At 37.1% G+C, this 26,402-nt stretch overlaps 1 protein-coding gene across 1 annotated transcript in view; it reads right to left on the bottom strand.

Annotated features, from left to right (window-relative positions):
• The window catches only part of ITGA8 (integrin subunit alpha 8), a 199,477-nt gene that overhangs the window by 128,462 nt on the left and 44,613 nt on the right, over positions 1-26,402 (bottom strand). The window contains exons 7-13 of the mRNA XM_054436441.2: positions 24,890-25,015; positions 23,875-23,919; positions 18,745-18,788; positions 16,864-16,920; positions 13,251-13,303; positions 5,060-5,265; positions 1,716-1,907 (exon numbers count right to left, since the gene is read on the bottom strand). Of these exons, the coding sequence (XP_054292416.1) occupies positions 1,716-1,907; positions 5,060-5,265; positions 13,251-13,303; positions 16,864-16,920; positions 18,745-18,788; positions 23,875-23,919; positions 24,890-25,015 (723 nt within the window). The remainder of the gene's footprint in view (positions 1-1,715; positions 1,908-5,059; positions 5,266-13,250; positions 13,304-16,863; positions 16,921-18,744; positions 18,789-23,874; positions 23,920-24,889; positions 25,016-26,402) is intronic.

A 26,402-nucleotide genomic window follows, 5' to 3' on the forward strand; every position in this document is an offset into this window, starting at 1 on the left:
GCTGGCTATGTGATGGATACATCCTCTGTTTCCTTTGCCTCATTGAAGGCACAGCCTTTCTGTCAATTTCCCTGGTACTAAGGGTGGGAAGGAAACCTATGACTACCATAATAAATAGCAATAACTTTCTAATTGTTTACCTAAAATGCAACCCAGGAGTTGAATTTCATTAATCACCCTGACATTTTTGGAGCAGGAATTACATAAGGGACCTAGATTTTTGAATTACTTTAAATTTGGATATATTATGTATACAAACCTCCCTCAGTAATAACAACTAACCACCATTGATTAACATAATGTAACCTAAGAAAATAAATTTAACTAGATGTTCTTGAAATTGCCACAGGTAGGAAGCATTAGTATACAATATAATACCAAATCCACTTTGAGCCCACTAGGACGTCTCCATTAGTGTCATCAAAGGTTTATGGCAAATTTATAAGAATATGTGCGGTATCCTTTTTGTCTAACCCCAGAGGAGAGAATAAAGCCAAAGGCCTGAAATTAATGATGTATATTTAGGCAGTCAGCTTACTGGATGCTGCCCCAAACCAAAAAATGGCTCTACATATGGAAAATTCCTAATTAGGGGAAGGGCTGGTGGAAAGAGACAACGTTTTTATAAGTAGTTGAAGCTGTCATTTAACTATTAATGACTTCTAAGTACTTGTTGAAACCATCTTAAACATAAAAGTGAAAATCAAACCATAAAACCAAGAATTCTGATGTTCTTTGCTAAAAAATCTGGATAGTGAAATAATCTTTTAAGACAAATCAATATCTTCATATAGCATGCACAAAACATAAATTATCTGTGCCTCATGGCTTTCCATGTGCCTTCAATATGAATTAGGTAAATCAAGAATAATTTATGGTTCCTATCATGAACCAGTTCTTTTTTTCTCTACTTTAAAATGTTCAGTCTATCTTTGGAAAACCAAAAAATATGGCTGGAAGAGATACATGTATTATATTTTTTGAGACACAGTCTCACTCTTTCGCCCAGGCTGGAGTGCATTGGCACAATCTTGGCTCACTGCAACCTCTGCCCCCTCCCCAGGTTCAAGTGATTCTCGTGTCTCAGCCTCTCGAGTAACTGGGACTACAGGCATGCACCACCATGCCCAGCTAATTTTTGTATTACTAGTAGAGATGGGGTTTTACCATGTTGGCCAGGCTGGTCTCGAACTCCTGACCTCAACTGATCCACCCACCTTGGCCTCCTAAATACTGAGATTACAGGCATGAGCCACCATGATGGGCCAAGCTGGAAAATATTTATGCTTTAAAAACATGAGCTTCGTGACAGAAATGTTGAGGTTCATACTATAATAGGAGCTATGAGGTCAAAAGGGTTAAAAGAAGTTGCTCCAGAAAACATGCAAGCTGTCTAAGTCAGTGCAAGCCGCTGTACTGAGGAGTTTCAAATGAAAACTTGGGTTGTGAAGTTGACAAGTTTTATGTACAATGCAGATTTTTAAGCCATTTTGCATTTCTATCATTGTCTCTTGACAGGAGAAGGAAGTTATGTGTTTGTCTTTATTCAAATTCTCATGAAAGTCTCTCTGGAATCATACATTAAAAAAAGCTGTGGCACGCTTAAACTTCAGCCTCATCTGTAGAAGAAAACTGCCTTCGCATGATGCATTTTCCAGAAAACGGACTTTTTTCAGGACATAGACTCTCATGTGGGAAAAGAAAGAAAACCTTACCTGGGTAATCATTCTTGTCTATGTCTGAATCTCCTCTTAAAGTAAAGCCAAATCCAGAAGGGACAGCGTGTGAGGCCCACACTCCTTGCAGAACTTGGGAAGGCTTGGTGTTTAAGCCATCTTTGTTCCCATTATAAATGAGCACTTTGCCTCTTTGATCCTTGCCTGCAAAAGGCACGCCGATGGCAATGTCTAAAAACAGACATAAAAACATATTTTATGTGTATATGTATTTAATTCTTCATTTATTCACTTTAGAGACAGGACCTCACTCTGTCACCCAAGCTGGAGTGCAGTGGTGGGATCATGGCTCACTGCAGCCCCAAACTCCTGCACTCAAGTGATCCTCCTGCCTCAACTTCCCTAGGAACTGGGACTACAGGTGCACATCACCATGTCCGGCTAATATATAAATATATATATAAATATATATATATATATTTATAATATATATATTTATAATATATATAAAAATATATATATTTATAATATATATATTATATATAAATATATATAATTATAATATATATAAATATATATAAATTTATATATTATAAATATATATAAATATATATAAATTTATATATTATAAATATATATAAATATATATAATATGTTATATAATATAATATATAATATGTTATATAATATAATATATAATATATAATATAATATATAATATATATAAATATATAAATATAAATCTATATAATATATAAATATATAAATATATATAAATATATAAATATAAATATATAAATATATAAATATATATAAATATATAAATATATATAAAATATATAAATATATAAATATATATAAAATATATAAATATATAAATATATATAAAATATATAAATATATGAATATATATAAAATATATAAATATATGAATATATATAAAATATATAAATATATAAATATATATAAAATATATAAATATATAAATATAAATATAAATATATAAATATAAATATATAAAAATATATGTAGAAATATATATATAATATATATAAAAATATATAAAAAATATATATATAAAGTATATATATATATTTTATATATATATATATTTTTTGAGCAATGGGTCCTTGCTTTGTTGCCCAGGATGGTCGGGAATTCCTGGCCTCGAGTGTCACCCCCTCAGCCTCCTACAGTGTTGGGATTAAAGGCACGAGCCACTATGCTTGGCCGTAGAGACATTTCTTTTTTCAGTACAGAAGAATGGTTCAGAAATAGAGTTTAGTATCCTCAAAGAGCACTGTCAAAACTCTAAAGGGCTTATAATGTTTTCCATGAAAATTCTGTAGTACTGCTGCAATGACAAATTATTTGTTGCCTTTTATCCATCCAACAAATATTTATTAAGAGCCTCCAGGGCCTGGAGCGGTGGCTCACACCTGTAATCCCAGCACTTTGGGAGGCCGAGGCGGGTGGATCATGAGGTCAGGAGATGGAGACCATCCTGGCTAACACGGTAAAACCCCATCTCTACTAAAAATGCAAAAAATTAGCCCGGCGTAGTGGCGGGCGCCTGTAATCCCAGCTACTCGGGAGGCTGAGTCAGAGAGTTGCTTGAACCTGGGAGGTGGAGGTTGCGGTGAGCAGTGAGTTGAGGTCGTGCCACTGCACTCTAGCCTGGGTGACAGACTCTGTCTCAAAAAAAAAAAAAAAAAGATGATCTAAAAACTCAGATTTTTGTAGAAAATAAAGATATTGTCCTGTGTCAGGTGAAAAGGAACACTTTCGACACTTTTTTAACTTTCTCTAAGTCAGTGCCTTGACTCCCATCCCCTTGTTTACTCTCAGTGAATTTCACATTATTTCACCTACTTTGTATACTCAGGGACACCAAAGCTCAGGGAAGCTAGGACCTCCCTTTATGTCATTTAGAATGCTTCTTTTATCTTTTAAAAATACTGTTAAAAGTTTGAGAGAAAAGACAAATAGAAGAAATATGATTTTAAAAGACAACTCCATAGATAATTTAGTACTGTTTATTTTACTTGAGTGATCAGGAATAGAGCAGCAAGTCACTTAAAGGTAAGCTTGTCTTTAAAAAATTTCCCTGGAACCATAAGCTTTTTACATGTACTTTGTTTTATGGTACTTTAAAATTTACTAACCATATGTTGCTGAGGACTTTTTTCAAAGAATGCATAAGAGTACAGTAACATTTGCCAAATATACTAATGAATACTAATCTGATGTGAATACTTCCAAGGCTACTTTGTTAGAGCAAGTTCCTGTTACTTCTCTGACTTCAATCAAGAAATTCACTATACTCGGTTCTTAACTTAAAGGTCCTCAAAATGTATGCAAACTTTTGTGTGAAGGTGTGTGTTTTTCTGAGGAGAGGGTACTTGGAAGGGTTTCATAAATTCTAACCTAAAGAACTACAAGCCTACGCTACCAGTTTAACACTACTTTGTTGCAAATACTGAAACTAAGGTGAAGCTTACGTGCCAGTTAAAATTCAGCATATCCTATACATAACCCATGTGGGCTGATCAGAAGTCAGAATACTTGCTAATATATCAACATGTGTTTATTTGTCTTGACATATAGAAGGTTTCCTAGTTATCTTTAAGTCACAAAATCCAAACATCAATTTTAAAAATAATTCCTGCCTCTACTGAGAGCTATTACAGGATAGCCAACATCAAATGTGAGAAAATTGCTTGGACGTCAGAGCAATGACTGTTTTTGTATTAACTTTGGCTTTAAAGTTTTAATTCTTAAAACTGAATAAGAAATATTTCTGCAGTAAACAGCACTTATAAGTAGAGAAGGCTAAAGCTGAACATTTGAGATGTTATTTTGAAGTTTGCAGAAACCTAAATGTACTTATTTTTATTGTAACCTGGAGTGCCTGTGGCCTTCCAATGTCTCTTAAAATTCATTTAGAGGTTTTCAAAATGTAGTAACACCCTGAAACCATTACCTGGAGCTCTGAAGACTGAGCTCTGAGGTATGGTTTTGACATTGCTTAATGAGGTTTTTCTGATGTTTCTGATAACCGAATGTATGTTCTACAAGGAGATCAATTATACTAAATTTAGGATTGAAACAAATTATGTTACAGATTTTTCTCTGTGTTGCATTGTAATCTTGTGAGATTTGAAATAAAAATTTTCAGAAAGGTGAGAAGGGAAATTTCCATGTAATTATATTAGTCAAAATGTATAAACGTAAAGCTGCCTTGAGATTTGTGATAGTTTATTAAAAATCAGTAATAATAACTGTACCCACACACACCACACTGAATACTTTAAAACAGGCATGGTCTCCTTTATGCAGTGGTGACGAAACATAAATGACTTCCACGCTTTGGTTTAAATTACCATTGTATCCATCTTGGTTCAGGTCTCCTAAGTGCGCCATAGCACTACCGAATCTCCCAAACGTCTCGGTGCCGATGAGGATCTGGGGGTCTCTGAAGAGGAGAGAGCTCACTTGCAAATACAGGTAGATTTGCCCTACTTCTCTGGGGTTGCTCTCAAATTCACGTTCCATAAAGAGAGGTGCCCCAACCAGGACATCATCCAGTCTGTAAGGAACAAAGAAAGCAGCTCAGCGCGCTAGCAGAGAGGAGAGTCACTTTGGGTTATTTGTAATCGACTAGACTAGTAAATTTCCATTGGTATTTTTCCTTTTCTGAGGGTTATTTTACAATCATCAGATTGCTTTCGCTGCTTTGTTATGTCTGTGGAATCGAACGCTGTAAGAAAATAAGAGTTGTTAAATTATCACACTGAACATTTTAGCTATGTTAAAAATGTCTACTTTAAGAAAACCACAGATATTTCACCATTTTCAGTTTTAGTGCATTTCCAGAAACTGTACTTGCACAAAGAAAACATATCGAGAAAGAACAAAATAGCTTTTTATAAAAATAGATTAGAGTTTGTCTGCAATTAATATACCTATACATTTAAATTATTCAGTTTTTATGCAGTAATGTTTAAGATCAATTTTGTCCTTCCCTTTCCTTTTGTTAGCTCAATTTAAATAAAACAGAGATTAGAGAGGTATATCAAGCTGGCTAGAAAGGTAGCAAACAACTTTTCAGCCCAAATAAAAATTTAAATTCTTTTGATACATAGATTATAGCAAAAAACTAATATGTAATTTTTAAGGTTAAAAAATTTTCAAGAGATATTCAAGCAAATTATTTAGAGATAAAGATATATAACCACCTGGAGAAAAAATAAAAAGTGGTTACAGGTATTTCCTTCACAGAGCCAGATGGGCAGGAAGAGAACTTAAACGGGAAACTTCACTGTAAACCTTCTAAGTGATTTGAATTTTTAAAAAGGTATTATGTATAATTTCTATTTCAAAATTTTACAAGTCACACCAACCAAAAAAATATATATATATAATTTGATCTAAATTAATGGCGTCTGCTAAAGTTTGTCTGCAGATACAGTGTCTTGACAGATGCAATAATCTCAGGAGTGACCTGAGGCAGGAACATATATTTGCATTTGACTTTTATGCCTATGTAGATTAAGTAATATGCTGAAGTTTGCCAAGCAAACCGATTAAAATATTATTAATTGAGTTATAATATTCATGTATATGAATGATATATAACAATGTATATTAATACATTAATGTATGAAATATATAAAATATAAATAGAGTATATTATATAAATATAAAGGTCAAGAAACAATACTATATTAATATACAATATATTAATATATAAAAAATTAAGATATATCAATAACATTAACATAAAATCAATAATATGTATAAAAATATATCTTACTAACAGATTCCATATCAAGTAGCTCATACACATCTTTGATATAGTTTATATCAAAAGTCAGGGATGAGGTGGGAACAGTTACTGAGAACAAGAAACTTTCTTCAAGATCTGAGCAGTCTACAAGACACTCCAACATCACTCTAACCTACACTCTCTCCAATTTATGGCCTGCCTTGTGGTATTTATCTATTGTCTTCAGTCTGAATCAAAAGACATCCTGTGTACTTCCTATGTTTAAGGTACTTTGATAAGTAGCTGTAATGCAATGATGACTATTAGGTCAACCAATTCATTCCCTAATAACTTACAAATGAGGTGAAATGACTACCCATATTACTATAAACAAGGCAGATTGGGAAAAATAATATGAGACAATGAAATTAATGCTGGGTGTCCTGGACCAGGGAGAGACTGAGTGCTTGGAGGGAACTAAGGAAGGTTCCATGGAGGAGATGGCATTAGACCTGGGTGGGATCCTGAGGTGGGCTCTCCAGGTGTAGGTGTTGTGAGCCAAACCAAGTGTCCCTGAGTAGAGTGAGGGTAGAGTGAGTGTCTAGACATGCTTGGTGCTAGGAGCATTCCAACAAATTTATTGTAAAAGTAAAATGTACAAAGAATTCTTAAAAATTAACCCCATGAAGAAAACATATGTAACAATAACATATATCATTATTATATATTATATACTGTATATTGTTACAATAAATATTATGTGTACATGATATACAATAAGAAAATAAGCCAATAAAAAATCGGGCAAGGCCAGGTGCAGTGGCTCATGCCTGTGATCCCAGCACTTTGGGAGGCCGAGGTGGTCAGATCATGAGGTCAGGAGTTTGAGACCAGCCTGGCCAATATGGTGAAACTCCCGTCTCTACTAAAAATACAAAAATTACTGGGCATGGTGGTGCATGCCTGTAGTCCCAGCTACTCTGGAGGCTGAGGCAGGAGAATCGCTTGAACCCAGGAGGCGGAGGTTGCAGGGAGCCGAGATCGCACCACTGGACAGCACAGTGAGACTCTGTCTCAAAAAAAAAAAAAAAATTGGGCAAAAGATTTGAATAGACATTTCATCAAAAAAGACAGATGGCAAGTAAGCTTATGAGAAGACACTCAATATAATATGTCATTAGGAATTGCAAATTAAAACCACAATGAGATACCACTACACATCTCTTAAAATGGCTAAAATCCAAAATGCTGATGGCACCAGACATTGGCAAGGATGTAGAACAACTCTAATTAATTGCTAATGGGAATACATAATGATACAGCCACTTTGGAAGAGAGTCTAGCAGTTTCTTACAATGCTAAACATAGGCTTACCACACAATCACAAAATTACACTCCTTGGCAGTTACTCAAATGCGTTTAAAACAGATATACGTATAAAAATATGCACAAAAATGTGCGTAGAATAATTGCCCAAACTTGGAAGCAACCAAGATACTGTTCAATAGGTGACTGGATAAGCAAATTGTGGTACATCATATAATGTAATAATATTCAGCAATGAAAAGAAATGAGCTATGAAGCCATCAAAAGACATGGAAGAATCTCAAATGTACATTGCTCAGTTAAAGAAGCCAGTCTGAAAAGGCTACCTGCTGTATGATTCCAATTGCATGACAGTCTGGAAAAGACACAACTATGAAGGCGGCAAAAAAAATCACACACCTGGGTTCATGTTTTAGGCAACCCAACAGTGTGCATAAGTTACTATGCTTTTCATGTGTCCCTCAAATTTCATGTATTAGACACTTAATCTTCAGATGCATATATTAATGGCATTTGGAGGTGAAACTTTTAGTAGGTAATTAGGATTAGATAAGGCCATCAAGGTGGAGCCCCAAAGTGGGACTTGTGGATTTATAAGAAGAGGAATGAAATACAGAGCTGGAATGTTCTTACCCCCCTTGACATGTGATGCCTGGCACCACCTCAGGACTTTGCAGAGGGTCCCCACCAGCAAGAAGGCCCTCACCAGATGCGGCCACTTGACTTTGGACTTCCAGCCTCCAGAAGTATAAGAAATACATTTCTTTTCTTTATAAATCATCCAGTCTCAGGTATTCAATTATAGCAACAAAAAACAGGCTAAGCCATGTATTGCTTTAACATAGAAACTTTTCTGTTTCTTTTTTTTTCCCAGTAGTACACTTTGCATGCTAATGCTCATGACTAATATTCAGAATTTATTTATTAAAAGAATACAGATTAGTGGACTATATAGTAAATATCAAATCAACCTAATTGTTTGATAGGCAAGAACTAATGTCACTTCAATTACATTACAGAAATTAATTTACAACCTCTTTACGGTTTAATTTTTTAGAGTTTTCTACTAATTGAATCATAATGATATATCCTGTATGAATGAACATACCTGGACTAAATCTAGCATAAAAATATAGCTCCCTAAGCTGTTTCCTTTCAATTGGATTCTTCTGTAAATTATTCTCAAGTTAACCACTAAGAATCTGTTTAAATTTGGCTCCTTTTGGTCCTGCAGAGGTTAGAAACAATGGTAGTGTAGAAAGTATCCAATGGATTAAATTGTAATTCAGTTAATTTCTGAAGTAGTATAACTACTATAACACTCAAAAACCATAAGAAAAAAAAAACATATTTGCTTGTTTAGGCACGAGATGAAAAATACCACCTCCATTTGTTGTTAACAAGTTTGTTCAGAAATTCCTAACAAAGCTTACATCGACAGAGTTTGTAGTACTGGAAGTCTTAAGATAACAAAACTGAAGATAATTTCCCCAGCTTGTTTATATTTTCAAAACTGTCACAGGCTTGACAATATTAACCATCAACCAGCATGCACACAACTGTTAAATCTAAATGTTTGCAGTCCAGTCAATCATACTGGGAGATTTTTCTTAATAGAAAAATATCAGGGAAAATTTCCACCAGTTAACTTATCTGGTCACTTATTGACGCTGTCTTTTTTTTTTCGTGATGTTGAGATTTTGGAGCTCTTTTAGGGACCTCGTTTTTGTTGTTTAGTTTTCAAAGAATATATGTTTTCCAACAATGTCCACTAGATAGCCTTGTGCACAAATGTACTTAACTATCTCCAGCTTGGGGAAAGGAGAGTCTGGTTCAAGCCCATAAATGTGTGTGTGCAGGGAAGTCCTCACTTCTGAACCATGAGCAATGACCTAGCCAAGTGATTTTTTAAACCCTATGAAATATATTATATATATCACCATTGTTGTAATTTCAGACTTCACTTGAGTTGTCTATCTGGCATCTTTCTTTGGCCTATCTCAATTATTTCCAGAGCATGCTTATATATAATAGGACCTTGAATTTACATAGCATCTAAGTAATTAAAAACAGCAAATGATATACTGAGAATCTGTGGGCACTTTACCTTTATGAACAGCATTGGTAAATTAATGGAAATATCCTTCAACGCAGTCTAAAGAATTCAGAAAATACTACATAATAAAAAAATAGTATGCATAGCAGTTTTTAAGAACTTCAAGAAAGAGGAAGTTATTACTTTATAACAGTTCTGTGTTTGTTACTACCATGTTGTTTTGATCAACAGGAAGCCAATGAGGTCCTTTTCTCACAATTTTTTTTTCTTAACATAGCAAAAAAAAAGAAAGTACTATAAACATTCTCACAAAACTTTGCTATAGACTAGAATGCGCATGTTTCCAGGAAGGACGGTGCCCTGCAGGACATAAGGCGAAACTTGGGCGAAGTCCTGAGGATTCAAAACACGAGCGGCCCGTGGAAGAGAACACACGGAGTGAATCCGTATAGCAGGGGAAGAGCCCCTGGTGCTTGTTATGTGGCCATCAGTGGGGAGAAATGTGTTTGTGCATATCTGAAAGGCCATAGTGGGATTTTTTTTTTTTTCCTGATGTTGAGATTTTGGAGCTTTTTAAGAAACCTTGTTTTTGTAAGCATTATGAAAATTGGATGGCATGCTATGTCTGGCCTTCAAGTTCTTTAGCTATTTTCTTTCCAAATGACTAAAAGGCTTTGATTACAATTACAGTCCACCTAAGATGGAAATCTTGAATGACAGTCCTAATAGCTACTTTATTTTTACAACTTAGATAACTGAAGATGAAGGCAATTTATTTTTAAATTAACTGCTTTCAGGATAAGATTGGCATTCAACTATAACTTCGAAATACATGCAGAGTGCAAGCACTGCAATCTCCCTCCACTGCTATTGCTCATACAGAGTCATTTCACTGCCCTCCAAGCCACTGTCCTGCCTCCCCTGGTGCATGGTAGTAGAGTTCCAGAAGGCTCTGTGACGATCTAGAGCTGGTAGACAGAGCACAGTTGATAGCAACGAAGCCTGAGCTGGTACTGCTCACCTGGAATCCCCATGGCTCACAGGACATTGTAGCCTTCTTGGAAATGGACTTGTTCTAGTCCATGCAAGAGTTTGTGTGGCACTGTGTGCAGCAGTTTGGAGTAAAAGCAGTGACCTTCACACATTCATGATCCATCTCCCCAGGGTTCACGCTCCACAGCTCTCCACTGCTTCTTGGATACGCCTGGAGCTCCCGCCTCAGGGAATACGCACCTTTTGCTTTTCCACAGGGAACACCCTTCCTCCCTCTGCCTTAGATCACCATGGCTGGTCCTCACCTCTCTTAGGTGTTTCCTTAGCTGGAATCTTAACCCTAAGACCTTCATGATCTACCCAGTTGGGGATTGCATCCCTTTAAATATTCCCTATCTCTCCTCTCTTTCTATTTTAACAAGTTTAATTCATAGATTTTATTTTTTAGAGCAGTTTTAAATTGTTTAGATTCAAAGCAAATTTGAGCAGAAAATACAGAGTTCTCCCATTTCCCTCTCCCTAACCTGCAACCTCCCACACCATCACGTCAGAGGAGCACATTCATTCCAATCAATAAACCTACATTCATACATCATTATCAACCAAAGGCCATGGTTTACATCGAATTCACTCTCGGTATCAAACCTTCTATGGGTTTTAACAAATATATAAGGACACATATCCACTATTACTGTATCATACAGAGTCATTTCACTGCCCTAAAAATCCTGTTCTTCACCTGTTCATAACTCCATCCATCAGAACCCCTGGGAAACACTGCCTTGTTCCTGATGCCATAGTGTTGCCTCTTCCAGAATGTCATAGAATTGGAATCATACAGAATGTAGATCTTTCAGACTGGCATCTTTCACCTAGCAATATGCAGTTAAAGTTCCTTTATGTGTTTTCTTTTTCTTTTCTTTTCTTTTCTTTTCTTTTTTTTGTTTGAGACAGAGTCTGGCTCTGTTGCCCAGGCTGGAGTGCAATGGTGCAATCACGGCTCACTGCAACCTCTGCCTCCCGGGTTCAAGGGATTATCCTGCCTCAGCCTCTCAAGTAGCTGGGATTACAGGCACCCGCCACCATGCCCGGCTAATTTTTTGTATTTTTAGTAGAGACATGGTTTCACCACATTGGTCAGGCTGGCCTCGACCTCCTGACCTAAGGTGATCCACCCGCCTCGGCCTCCCAAAGTGCTGGGATTTCAGGCGTGAGCCACCGCACCCGGTCCCTCTGTGTGTTTTCATGGCCTGATAGCTCGTTTCTTTTTATCACTGAATAAAACTGAATTATCAGGATGTACCAGAGTTTGTTTATGTATTCATCTACTTGGTTGCTTTCAGTCCTTTTGTTTTCGTCGTCTCCATAGTAGTTATAACCATCTAACATACTCTTTACTCATTTAATTTTTGTCTGTAGCACCAACCTTCCTAACTCTAGTATAATCTTCATGAAGTTATGGATTTCTCTGCACCTAGAACAGTGCCTGTTAGTGCATAGTAGATGCTTGAGAAGTTTATGTTCAATGAAAGAATAATAGATATTTCCCAACAGGTACAAAAGGTATAAAATTTATCTCCAGTCAAATGCCATGACACAATTAATACAAAGTCCATTGACAGCTATATGAAGGTCACAGAAAATATCTAGCAAAAGTATAGCTAAAGTGCTTAGCCCATTGCCTATAACAAAGTAAGTATTCTTCAGATATTTGCTTTCTGTGAAAATGTGAGATCCCTGAGAGACCACATCTGTCTTATTCACCTGTGTATTCTGGGCACCAAGAACAAAGCCTGGAACATGGTGGGTGATCCAATAATATTTTTGGGTGGATAATCAATACATCTCAGTCTAATTTTTTTTTTAATTTAATGATTCATTAATTTATCTGTCAGGTCCTTTTAGTGAATCAAAGGGGTGTTTAATCATAATTTATTTTTGAAGTAATGACTTAAACACAACCAAAATTCACTGTGCTGTTTGGTCCATGATCAACCGTAATTTACTACTGTAATCTGAAAAATAACAATTTCATCTTCTCCATGGCTGTTACATTTTTAAAGCAACTTAAAAATCCATTTATGTGCAAATGTTTTGTGAATGTATCACATGCTAGGGGAAAATTCTAGGAGTGAAGAGAGATAGATGAATGTCCTCAATGGCTATGAATTTTGAATGGCTGAAGACTTTATAAAATTAAAAATAAAACGAAATAAAATTGTCCTCTTCTAGAAGCAGCAGATGTGGAAAATCTCCTTAAGGACAAAATCAGATGACAGAGAATTATTTAATAGATGTATCTTCTTGTCCTGAACCAAAAAAGTTGAGAACAAGAGAGGCTGTATCTTATTGAGGCAGTAAGGAAGGGAAAATATAACATCTTTATGGATGAATGTAACATATTGTATATGAGAGAGGTCTATAAACTTACCCGTCACTGTTAACATCTGATACGACAACGGTATATCCAAAATAAGATGCCATCTGCAAAGGAAAATCAGGAGATGACATTTTGTGTCCAAAAAGTCATTTTTGTAGTCATGTCTCTATTATTCCTGAAAGATTCATCTCATTGTGGTACATTTTTGCATTGAAATTCATAGATTCTTGGAAGTGGCCAGGGTCCTTTTGCCTCATTTAGTCTAACCCCTGACCCAGTGAATAATTTTCCCCATAATAACCCTGACATCTGCTTGGACATCCTCTGGGGATGTTCAACAATCAGCCCATTTAATTCGTGGACACAGCTATCGGAATGTTGACTGCTAAATCTGGCTCTTCCATAACTTCTAGCACTTAATCCCACCAAGTTCTGCAATCTCGAATCTCGCAGAAGGAATCTAATTCCAATTCCATATGACGTTGTATGAAAATATTTTCAGGCTGGGTGTGGTGGTTCATATCTATAATCCCAGCATTCTGGGAGGCCCAGGCAGGAGGGTCACTTGAGTCCAGGGGTTCAAGACCAACCCTGGCAACATGGTGAGACCACATCTCTACAAAAAATAAAACAATTAGCAGGGCATGGTGGCACATGTAGTCCCAGCTAGCCGGGGGTCTGAGGTGGGAGGATCACCTGAGCCTGGGGAGGTCAAGGCTGCAGTGATCTGAGATTACACAACTGCACTCCAGCCTGGGTGACAGAGAGACCCTGTCTCGAAAGAAAATATTTTCACTTGGCTCGCCATCCAACCTCTCTGTGTTAGAGATATGATACGTGGTACCAAAACATAGATGACACTTGTGAGTGCGCTGATGACAAGAGAAGAGTTAGGTAAGATTTACGCTTCCTGCTTCAGTGGAAGCATAAAAAGTTTTCATGTCGGGGGAACCGACATCTCAGCGTCAATTTGTATTGTTCTCATAGTCAACAAAAGCTCCTAAATCTTTTCCATGGGTGTACGTAGTGCACCACAGTCTCCCCACATTTTTTTTTAATTAATTTTTTTTTTTTCGAGATGGAGTCTTGCTCTCTTGCCCAGGCTGGAGTGCAGTGGTGTGATCTTGGCTTACTGCAACCTCCACCTCCTGGATTCAGGCATTTCTCCTGCCTCAGCCTCCTGAGTAACTGGGATTACAGGTGCCTGCCACCATGCCCAGCTAATTTTTCTATTTTTAGTAGAGACGAGGTTTCACCATGTTGTCCAGGCTGGTCTCGAACTCCTTACCTCAGGTGATCCACCCACTCGGCCTCCCCAAAGTGCTGAGATTATAGGTGTGAACCACTGCACCTGGCCTCTCCCCATTTTATCTCTGCAGTTTTTCTTTTTAAACCTATGTTTTTGGATTTATAATCTTTTCAGTATTTATGCTTTCATCAGATTTGACCCATAGTTTCAGCTTGCCAATTTGCTTCCATAGTGTGCCATGCAATGTTTGAGGTGACGTAGCTTCCATCATGTCCTCATTTAATGAACATGCACTCCCTTAGAAAGCACACACCCCAGGAGGCAGAGACTTTGGTCTGTTTTGTTTGCTGTTCTATCTGAACTTCCTGAGCAGTGTCCGGACCAAAGTAGGTGCCACGTGCCAAATGCTCTTTGCAGAGAAAATGAATACATGAGTTAACCAGTGGCAGGTAACAACTCAATTCTCACACCTCTTTTCTCTGTTCCAAACACAGATAGTGAAATTCTTACTCTTGGTGTGGTGGTGTGTGGCCTTTACTCAGAGGAATTTCATCATTTATGAAATTTCATTATTTATCACCTTCTGAGGTTCAGGATTACAGAACTAGGTGGTATTGAGAAGAAGAAGTTATAGAAAGACTAAATTTAGCAATGTTTAAAAAGTTTCTAATGATAAAAAGTAAACAGATCTGGGCAAAGGAGAAGCATTGCTAGATTCTCATTCACTTATTAATTATCACCACTTAGGAATAGTTGTTTGAAACATTTCAATATCTATTCAACTTCTTGTTCATCTCAGTCTGATTTCTCCAAACCTTCCAAAAGAATATTAGGAGATATAAAATGCTTCGTTGAAAATTTCAGAGTAATAGACTAAAGCCCCAAATTATAGCAAAAAGATGTCAAAATCATTTTGTGTTTATTTTAAAACTGGTTTTTCTTTTCTTTCATTTTTTTTTTTTTTTTTTTTTTTTTTTTAACTGGGACAGCGGTCTCACTCCTGGCCTCAAGCAATCCTCCTGCCTTGGCCTTCCACACTGCTGGGATTACAGGTGTGAGCCACATTTCTTTAAATACTGAGTTGGTGCTTCAGTCTAAGAGAAGCCAGTTGTGAATTGAATTGTTTCTCCAGGCAATCAATTTTTCTCTCCTCTTCAAATTAAATTAACATGGTTAATTTTAAATGTATTAATTCCACAGCTTTGTTCATATTTAGTTTAAAATCAAGTGTGTAGTTCTGCTTGTAAATAGTCATATATAAGTTACAAACACAAGGAGTTCATTTATTTTAAATTTGTCCTGCATTCAAATATGGAGGCGTGAATCTATATCTTACTGAAATAGAGATGCAATAGTTTATGATCATCATAAGCACACGTGTTCGCATGCATCTCAAATTATAGAAGATTTAATGGCACATGGGAATTTAGTGGCTTTTGTTTGATCAAAAGGCAGGAGACAGGAAATGAGATGGAAAGGAATTAACATTTCTTGAGGAGTTGTTATGTGCCAGGGAATCTTCCAAGTAATCTACAATCCTTGATTTATTTCATTCTTAAAGGGAGCTTGGAAGATAAACATTTTATTCTTATTTTGCAAAGTGGCTCAAAGAGGTCAGATGATTTTTCTGTGGTCTCACACAGTTCATGAGCGGTGCAATGGGAACTGGAAGTCTAATCTGTCAGCTGCAGAAGTCCAGGCCCTTTTTACAGTGACCTTCTTCCCGTATCTTATGTCAAAACCTTCAGGCCTTTATAGACTGTTGAAAGATTCATGTTAATACAAAACCACTTCCCATTGTTCTTAGAAAAAAATTCCTAATCCCAAACACCGCCCACCTCCCCCACCAGTCTCCCATGAGTAGCCCCTGTCCCCTCTGTCCTCAGCTCCTACATCTCTCTTGCTTACAGAGACTGTGGCCTTCACTTTGCTCTTCACACATGTCTGGCTGGTTCTTGTTTGAAAGCCTTCGTGTTAGCCTTCCCTTGCCTGGAAGGTTCTGGATAAGATGGCATAGTTGGCTCTGTCCTGTCATTCACATCTCAGCCCAGACACTGGCACCTCAGAGGCCTCCTGATCACCCCATCCAAGGGCTTCCTTGCCAACTCCCTCCCGTGTTACATCACTCAGCTTTATTTTCTTTAAATCATGGTTCACAATCTGAAATTATCATGGACATTTATTTGCTTGTTAATAAACTGTCCCTTCCTCTCCCTCCCCTGCTCCCTCACTGCTGCCTGAGAGCTGAGTGGGCTCTGTCTGATGCATGATTGCATCCCCGGTGACTAGGACAGTTTCCAGTACATAGTAGCTGCTCATTAAATATTTGTTGAATGGATGAATAACTGATATGAATATTATAGTCTACTGGTAACCCAGAGTGATTTTATTTATTTGATATTAAAATGTCTCTACCTGTTCGCCAGTGAAATTCTGAATAAACATCATATCCGTAGAGTTAATGATTGAAACCTGAAATCACAGAAATTAAACAGGTTACATCATTTGCCATAGAATTGGAGCCCTTTTTTAAAACTGCAACTTGAATCATTTAAAATTTTTTGTAAAGCGTGATAAATGGTTAGCTAAATGTAAAACAAAAATGAAAGCCCACAGAATGATCTTATTTAAAAAGAAAAAGCCAATTGAAGTTTTTGTTTATGGTTAAGTCTGGGATGCTTTCAGACAAAATGCATGCTTATTAATCTGAGCTGGAGAAATAAAGGTTGAATTCAAGAATATTGAGAGCAATTAACTTGATGATTAGTTGATTTAATCAGGATTTTTGTCTAAATCCATTTCTGTTCTTATGCTATGATAAATTGATCATTATGGTCCTTTGCAAGAAAAATTAGATTTTAAAATGCTATCCACATGGCAGAAATACTCTTTTTAATCCTACTTAGCCAACCATGATGCTTTCTAGATACTTTTGTAAAAGATAAACTTTATTAAAAATATGTTTTTCTTTCAGAAGATCTATTTATTTGCTTTTCCTAATTTCAAAGTAATGGGTTTGAATAGTATCACCCCAAAATTTCATATCTACCCAGAACATCAGAATAAGACTTTATTTGGAAATAGGGTCTTGGCAGATGAAATTAGTTAAGGATCTCAAGATGAAGTCATCCTGGTAGGCTCTGAATCCAATGACTGATGTCCTTAGAAAAAGAGGAGAAGACACACGTGGACAGAGAGGGCAGAAGGCCACATGAGGAGGGAGGCAGAGACTGGTGGGATGTTGCCACAAGCCAAGGAATGCCAGGGACCATCAGAGGATGGAAGGGGGCAAGGAGAACCCTCCTATCATAGATGCTGTGGTGAGAATATTGTCCTGCCCACAATTTGATGTCAGACTTCTGGCCTCCAGAACTGTGAGTGAATAAATTTATGTTGTTTGAAGCCAGCCAGTTTGTGATTCTATGTTATAGCAGTCATGGAAACAAATAATAAATTTACAATTAGTTAAATTTACAATAAAATTAAATAATGCAATTAATTAAAATAACTGAAATAACAATTGCTTTTATTTCTACTGTATGAGGCAGATGTTGATCATAACCATGGCATCTTCCACAATTATTCCCGGATTATACCCACAGGTAGGACCAGCCTTGTGGGTATGTGACTTGTGCAGTCATACAGGACCCAGTGCTTAGATGGGTCTCACCCTTGGTTTAATGGTCTGCTGTTGGTGTCCTGAAATTTTTAATAATTTTTGAACAAGGGGCCTATGTTTTTATTTTGCACTAGGTCTCATCAGTTAAGTAGCTGGTCCTGCACGTGGATCAGAACAAATCTAATCTGACTTATTTTCCTTCCTTTTTCGTAAGCAAGCAGCATGAATCGGGAGGAAGAACTCCTTCACAAAGGAAGTTTTAAAAGACTTAAAAGTTGCACAAAATGAAACATTTCTTTGCATATACAGATGGTCCTTCAATTATGATGGTTCAACTGACAGTGGTTCAAAAGTGATACACATTCTGTAATAATCATACTTTGAATTTTGAGTTTTGATCTTTTCCCAGACTAGCAATATGCGATATGATACTCTTACTTGAGATACAAACACTTTATTATACAATAGGCTTTTGCCCAAGTGTGGGCTAATGTAAGTGTTCTGAGCATGTTTAAGGTAGGTTAGGTAAGCTATGATGTTTGGTGGATTAGGTGTATTAAATGTGTTTTCAATTTACAGTATTTTCAATTTATGATGGGTTTATTCGGATGTAATTCCATCAAGGAGCATCTGTACAAGAAAATACCCTATTCCTATAATGCGTTCTCAGTACTCACATATCCAAAATTCTGTGCTCCTCTTGGAACTCCAGCAACCAATTCTGGGGATGAAAATAGTCATTTAGAAGGGGAATTACACACACACACACACACACACACACACACACGCCATATAATAAAAGTGGTAAAGACAGTGCTTGTAAAATGAGTGGCTGTCATATAGAGCAGGGGTCCCCAAGCCTCAGGCCATCAACCAGTACCTGTCTGTGGCCTGTTGGGAGCCCGGCCACACACAGTAGGAGGTGAGCCTCAGGCGAGCCAGAATGAAGTTTCATCTGTATTTACAGCCACTCCCCATTGCTCACATTACAGCCTGAGCCCTGCCTCCTGTCAGATCAGCGGTGGCATTACATTCTCACAAGAGCGCGAACCCTATTGTGAACTGTGCACGCAAGCGATCTAGGTTGCACACTCCTCTTGAGAATCTAACTAATGCCTGATGATCTGAGGTGAAACAGTTTCATCCCAAAACCATCCCTCACCCCCACATCTGTGAAACCGGTCCCTGGTACCAAAAAGGTTGTGGATTGCTGATGTAGAGGGTTGGAAGTTTCAAGCCAGGGTTTTGCGTTTACTGTTCCATTAGCTTTTGTTTCTTCTCCAGATAATAGAAAACAGAAAAACAGAAGTCATACTTCGTCATACTTTATGTCTTCCTTACAAGTCTCTCTGCACTTCGGTCTCTAGTTCATGAATCTGGCTTCTTGGGTCTGCATGTGGTTTATAAATTAGACCTCTTACTCTGATTCTTCCAGCTTTTACTATAGTGACATCTTTTGTACTAGTATAAAAATTACAGTTCTGGTTCCGTCTCAGAGTCAAGGGAGGGAACGGGATCAGGTGCGAAGCAGAGAGGGGAGCCTTGGACAGGAACGTGGATGATTCATCTACAGCAATAGGAGGGCAGGGGAAACATGCTCTTGAATCATAATACAGGGTTCAGAAAAACTAAGCAATCTGGATAGACTGCCAGGAAAGTTGACGGAACTGGTAGTACCCTGTCCAGTTTTCAATAATCTTTATTTGGTATAAATTAAGTTCTCCTGACACTAAAAACAAACCACAATCAGATATAATAGGGTTGACTGATTTCAGGGTCAGGCCTGTGGGTGAGGACAGATTCTAGAGGATTGGGCCATTTGAGAAATATGGCAACCATAACTTCTCCCATCCCACAAACATCAGGAATTTTGTTTTTAAAATATCAGTCATCCCACCCAGTAACTGTGAAGTCTGCAATCTCATATGACCACAACTCTAAGGAGTTATTAAATGTAATATTGAGTAAAGATGCTCCTAATTTTTTTAATAAATGATCAGGACAGCTTAATTGCTTGGGGTCTAAGGCAAGTTTGAACTGTCACTCAACTACAAAAAATATTCAGTTGGAAGAAAAAATAGGAGACTTTTCCTTTTCAATAACTCAAGGTGAAATCTTCAGAAGGTCCTTTTTTTTTTTTTTTTTTTTTTTTTTTTTTTTTTTTTTTTTGTTTAAACAGGGTCTTACTCTGTCACCCAGCCTGGAGTGTAGTGGCATGATCATCATGGCTCACTGCAGCCTCAACCTCCTGGGCTCAAGCCATCCTCCTACCTCAGCTTCCTGAATAGCTGGGACCACAGGTACATGCCACCATGCCTGGCTAGTTTTTGTATATTTTGTAGAGACAGGGTCTCACTATGTTGCCCAGGCTGGTCTCAAACTCCTGGGTTCAAGCCATCCATCTGCTTCGGCCTCCTAGAGTGCTGGGATTACAGGCCTGAGCCACTGTACATGGCCAGAAGGTTTTTAATAATTAACATAATCAGGAAAAATTTAGATCCTTGACCTGGGAACACATGACTTGAGTAGCATCCTGACTAGTGAGAAGCAAAAATATTTCTTTCATTTGCAGCTTAGAAAGGTTCTATCACCGTTGAAATCATATTTGGTGAGTAGTACAAGTCGAAAATGGACAGCAAAGTCAACATTCTTTCCAACACATCAAATTACATTCCTGGAATTGGTTAGGGACAGATTACTTTCTTGGGCTTTAGCTCACTACACCTCATTCTAAAGTGACAACAAAGGCTGTTAACCTTTTTCGAGTCATGAACATGTATGAAAATTGGAAGAAAGCTATGGATCCTCTCAGCAGAAAAATTATACACAATCAAATCTTGCATGTAATTTTTAGGGGTTCCAATCCAGTGAAGCCCATCCACGTCCCACCTAGCAGTGTGAGGATCCATATTAAGAACCCATCATCTAGAGGACATTGAAGTGCTCACTGTTTTTTTTAAAATAGAATTCTCATTCCCTGTTGTCTAATTAAGTAAATCATGAACATGCACAGTCCTGGATTTGTAGTGGTCTGGTGAGCTGATTGCGATGCTCCTCGATAGTGCTTTTATTTTAGATATCCTCAAAACACTTAAAACACAATCCATTTTCAGAATTTTATTTTAGATATTTTATTTTAAATAGTTTAGATATCCTCAAAACACTTTTTATTTTATTTTAGATATTTTAGATATCCTCAAAACACAAAATATCCTTTTATTTTAGATATCCTCAAAACACTTAAAACCCAATCCATTTTTCAGATATTTCTGAGGTCTGATGGAAAATCACTACTGTTTTCTACCATCTTTCCCTACAATGTACTCTTGTGCATCATTATTTATTTTCTTGAGTCAAAACTGAATACTATTCCTGAGAGCTTTCCAACAGGACTCTTTTTTTTTTTTGACAAGATCTCAATGTGTCACCCAAGGCTGGAGTGCACGGGTGCAATCATGACTTACTTCAACCTTGACCTCACAGGGTCAAGCGATCCTCCTGCCTCAGCCTCCCAGCCTCCTAAGCTGGGACTACAGGTGCATGCCACCACGCCCAGCTACTTTTTGTATTTTTGAGAAGAGGTCTCACTATGTTGCCCAGGCTGGTATAGAACTCCTGAGCTCAAGCAATTCCCCCACCTTGGCCTTCCAAAGTGCTGGAATTACTGGTGTGTGAGCCACCACACCCAGTCCAACAATACTCCTAATGCCACATTAAAAAATCGTAATAATTTGGCATGTTTTACAGTTTCCTTTGTAAAATTTTTAGTGATTTTTAGATTTGACCTTTTTCAAGGCAGTAGTTACTCAATACTATCTTTAATGGTTCCTAATTCAATGGTTTTTCTTAAAGCCAACAGCACCTTTTAGATATCAGGCCTTGTACTGTTTTATGGATACACAGAGTTAACTCATTTAATTCTCACAAGAATCTTATGAGGTAGACAATACTATTAGCATCATCATCCTTATTTTAGCAATGAAAAACATTGGAGGCACTAAGATGCTAGGTAACTTTTCCAAGGTCACACAGATAGTAAGTAGTGAGGTCAGGGTTTAAACCCAAGAGGTCTGGCTCCAGAGTCCAGGCTCTTAAGCGTTACAATATACTGCCTTTTAATACCTTGAAGAAGACATAATGAGAGGACAAGTCCTTTATGAATTAGTTTGTACCTAAAACAAAAATGTTCTTTGAAAGGAAAAAATAAAAACCTGATTATCTTCAACCTGAACTGCAAAGCTTTGTTTATGATTTTTTGCTTTGTATACCTTAACACAAAACTATGAAAGGATCTGTGATGATTCCTAGAGGTGACCATATTTCATTTACTCTTAATTATTTGTGAATTAAACCACTTGCATTAGTGAAATGCAGTCAGTGTTCATATGAAACAAGATGGAAAATGGTAAATACTGACTGATGATTGACTCATTCAATAAATATTACCTGTTAAGTGAAAGCTCCCATTTATTGCCTTGTATCTAAGTATTTCTCATGCATTAGCTCATGCAATCTTCAGAACATTATTTTGAGTTAGTTAATATTAGTGTCATTTAAAGATGAGCAAATAAGAACCAGAGAGGATGTCATAGCCTAAGGAGTAGAGAGTCTGTGAAGTCAGAACTTGAACCTGTGTGGATCTTGACTCCAAAGATTCAAATTATTTCTGTCAGGCTGTTTCCCATATGAATCTATTATGAGCAACACATGGTCTAGTCTTTGTAAAGGAGATAAATACGAACAATACATAACAATACTTAGATCTTGCCTTCAAGGAGGTAGACATGAAGAGAAAAGTGACATATGTGATACCATTCTTCCTTACTCTCATCTCAATCAAATTTACATAGGCAGCCAGTGTGATTTGTTCTCTTTTTTCTTTTAGATTACAAGCATAATTGGATTATATTTACTCCTCAGCTGAAACCTTTCATGTCTTCTCCCCTGTATGTTGAATAGATCCCAGAATCGTTTTCCATGACCCGTAAAACTGGACATGATCTGAGTCCAGACTTTTCTTGAAGCCAATCTCATTTCACTATCAAAGTTTGGCAGTCAAGCTGAGGTCCTTGAACACCCCCATTTTCTACACACCTTAGAATATAGAAGTTGGCCCCTGCCCCTTTGTCTGTCTGACCCCCCGCCCTCATCATCCCAGGTTCTATTCAAATGTTTTCTTAACACCACAGCTTTCCTTACTCTATGTTTAGAATTTTATCCTAGCACTTACCATTATTTAATTAGGTATTCTGTGTTCATTATTTCATGTCCATCAGTCCCAGTAGGCAACAGCCACAGCAAAGTAGAGAAGACAGGACAGAAGGGATATATAGGAGATAGGGATTCGTTTGTTCTGTTATTTGGGGTTTGGGTATGTTCAAAGAGGAAAAAGGAAGTAAGGTTGAGGTGTTGGATTGGAGTTGGTTGGGGAGAGTAATTTTGGACATGTTCGATATGAGAGGTACTAGAAATGAAAGTTAAAAAGGGACCTTAATTTCACATATTTGTTCTGTCACTAACAACATGGCATTTAATCATCTATATTTTTCATTCATAACGTGGGACTATGGACCTAATATTTTATTGCTTAACTAGATTTTATAAAGTTGATATTCATTCTTATGAAATTCTTTCAGACTTAAAATGCTGTATCAAAGTATTTTTTCTACAAAATATAGGCACTCTGGGATTCCATTAATATCCCTTTTGTATAGCAAATAAAATCACATTGATAGAAAAAACTTTATATGCCATTTTACCATTTCCCCATGCTTTATAAGTGATTTAAACTCCACAATGTCTCTCACCTTGCTGAGAATCCCCAGTAAACTCCCCAGCAGCAACTGAGTATCCTGTTTTAAAGAAAAAGAAACAAACTAATCACACTTAATGACTTAACCAAATGAGTGATATCTAGAAAAAGGTGAAAGGGCTACCATGGTACTGCTTTATTTAGAAATCTCTACAAATATTATAAAAGTAGAGATTCTATAAAGGGAAAAATTAATCACATCGAAAGGAACATTTTTATACTAACTCCTGAATGCATAATAGATTATCTACTACTTAAGTAGGAACATAGCTAAAAAATAAAAATAAAAATAAACAGATTCCGAGTCAATTTTAAAAGCATGGATATTTCATAATCTACCTTGAGTGTAAATGGTGGCTGTTGCATTTTAAGAGCTGCTGATAGAAAATAATCAGAACACTCTGAAAGATTTCCTTTGGGGTCAGGTTTTGCTCTTTCTGGTCACCAGCACGACCTACTTGCTAATGCCTCTCGTGATGGTTTTCTACAATTTCATTTAGCTCTAAAGTGAGGTGCTAGCTACATTGACAAAATATAGTCACATTTCTTTTTCAAATTCATCAAGCAATCAAAAGGCCACTAGGATACCAAAGGTGGGAAACAGTAGTGGTGAAATGACATTGTGTGGTTTGTGCATAATACAATTTGAGAATATTCCAGCAACTCAAACTTCTCTTGTGCATCTCTGTTAACTAAGAAGACTGCTATCATGCTGTCCCTGTCACACTGGTAGCAGCCCTGCTAATACATAGTATCTACTACTGGTGAAATAATTCATGTTCAAAAGACTGCTATGGAGCCAACAAAATAGCTGCTCAAATTATGTATTACACATCATGGCTGGAAAAATAGCAGTATTAAAAAGAAAAGAAAAATCGAGTCCACTCTAATAAGAGAACATTTGTAAAAGATGCCAAATAACATTGGATAAGTCAGGGATAAAACTTGCATCTACATTTACTATGCTTGTCTTTTGAAAAACCACAAATGTCTTGGGCAATGGGTCTTACCAAGGTAACTGTCATCATAGGAAGCTGGAGCCACTTCCGTCTGCTTTTCTCCTGCCAATTTCCTGAGGATATCCTTGAATGAGTAATTTGCAATGATATCTGCAACACTGGCAGTGATCACTTGCCCTGTGTTTAAACAAATTAATATGTTAACTTAGTGAATGCAAGAGGCAGGCCCTCCGTGAGCAGACACATGTTCCCTTGAAAGCTATGGTGGAATTGCTTGCTTTTTGATGATGAATTTTCCTGCCTGCCACTCGAACTCCAAGGCAGAGTTAGTTACAGCTGGGTAGAACTTTCCATTCTGACAGAAGACCTGAGATGAACTACAATATTTTATTGGGCTTCCTGCTGCTTTCAACATACACACTCTACCTCCAAATGATAAAAGTATCCAAGAGTGGAGGCCAAATTTGCAAGTAAAATTTATGTGATGTAATTTTTGTTTGTTTGTTTGTTTTTGTTTTTTGGGACGGAGTCTCGCACTGTTGCCTGGGCTGGAGTGCAACGGTGCAATCTCAGTTCACTGCAACCTCTGCCTCCAGGTTCAAGTGATTCTCCTGCCTCAGCCTCCCAAGTAGGTGGGACTACAGGCACCTACCACCATGCCCGGCTAATTTTTTGTATTTGTAGTAGAGATGCGGTTTCACTATGTTGGCAAGGGCAGTCTCAAATTCCTGACTTCGTGATCTGCTTGCCTCAGCCTCCCAAAGTGCTGGGATTACAGGTGTGAGCCACAGCACCCGGCCATGATGTAATTTTTATTCTGGAATATTCCACCTGGAAGGAAGCTTTGCGATCATTTGGTCAAATATAGCTTCTTGTAGGTGGAGAAACTGAAGCCCAAAGAGCTAGAGTGCATTCTCTAAGGTCATATGGTTTTGCTAGTAGGATATCAGGCATTACAACCAACGTTTCCTTTGGCATTCTAATAAAACTTTTTGTGCTCTTGCAAAGGATAGATATTGTATTCAATCTAAATCACATATCTGATTAATAGATGATAAAATATATCAGCTAAGTTAAATGAAGGAATTGCAAAATCTTTGAGCCATCTGCTTTTGTTGCTAAAATATAGAGAGAGCATAAAATTAGGACAATGGGAAGCACCTAGGTCCAGTGAGATCCAAAATTCAGCAAAAGAGAAATCCATGGGCACCAACATTGACATGATAAGAACTTTGGTTAATCTATCTCAAAAGTCACTGTCAGAAGTCTTGAAATAAGATTGCATTGGGGTAGACAAGTATCTAAAAGACAACCAGCAATTTCCGCTGCAATTTCTAGCCATTCCCATGTTTACCATGGACATCTAAGGCAAAAGTGTGATATCATGCTCTTTGGGAGAAAACTGAAGAAATGCTTTCAAAAGACTAGCATTTAACATGAATTTGAAAGCCAAATTAGTCTTTGGAAATTCACACATAATTCCCACAGTCTTTCTGTTGGAAGTCCACAAAAAAATGAAACTGTCTAACTAGATCATAAATATTGCCAAGTGACTGGGATTTGA

Source organism: Pongo pygmaeus, chromosome 8 (assembly GCF_028885625.2).
Source record: "Pongo pygmaeus isolate AG05252 chromosome 8, NHGRI_mPonPyg2-v2.0_pri, whole genome shotgun sequence".
In the NCBI taxonomy this organism is placed as follows: domain Eukaryota; kingdom Metazoa; phylum Chordata; class Mammalia; order Primates; family Hominidae; genus Pongo; species Pongo pygmaeus.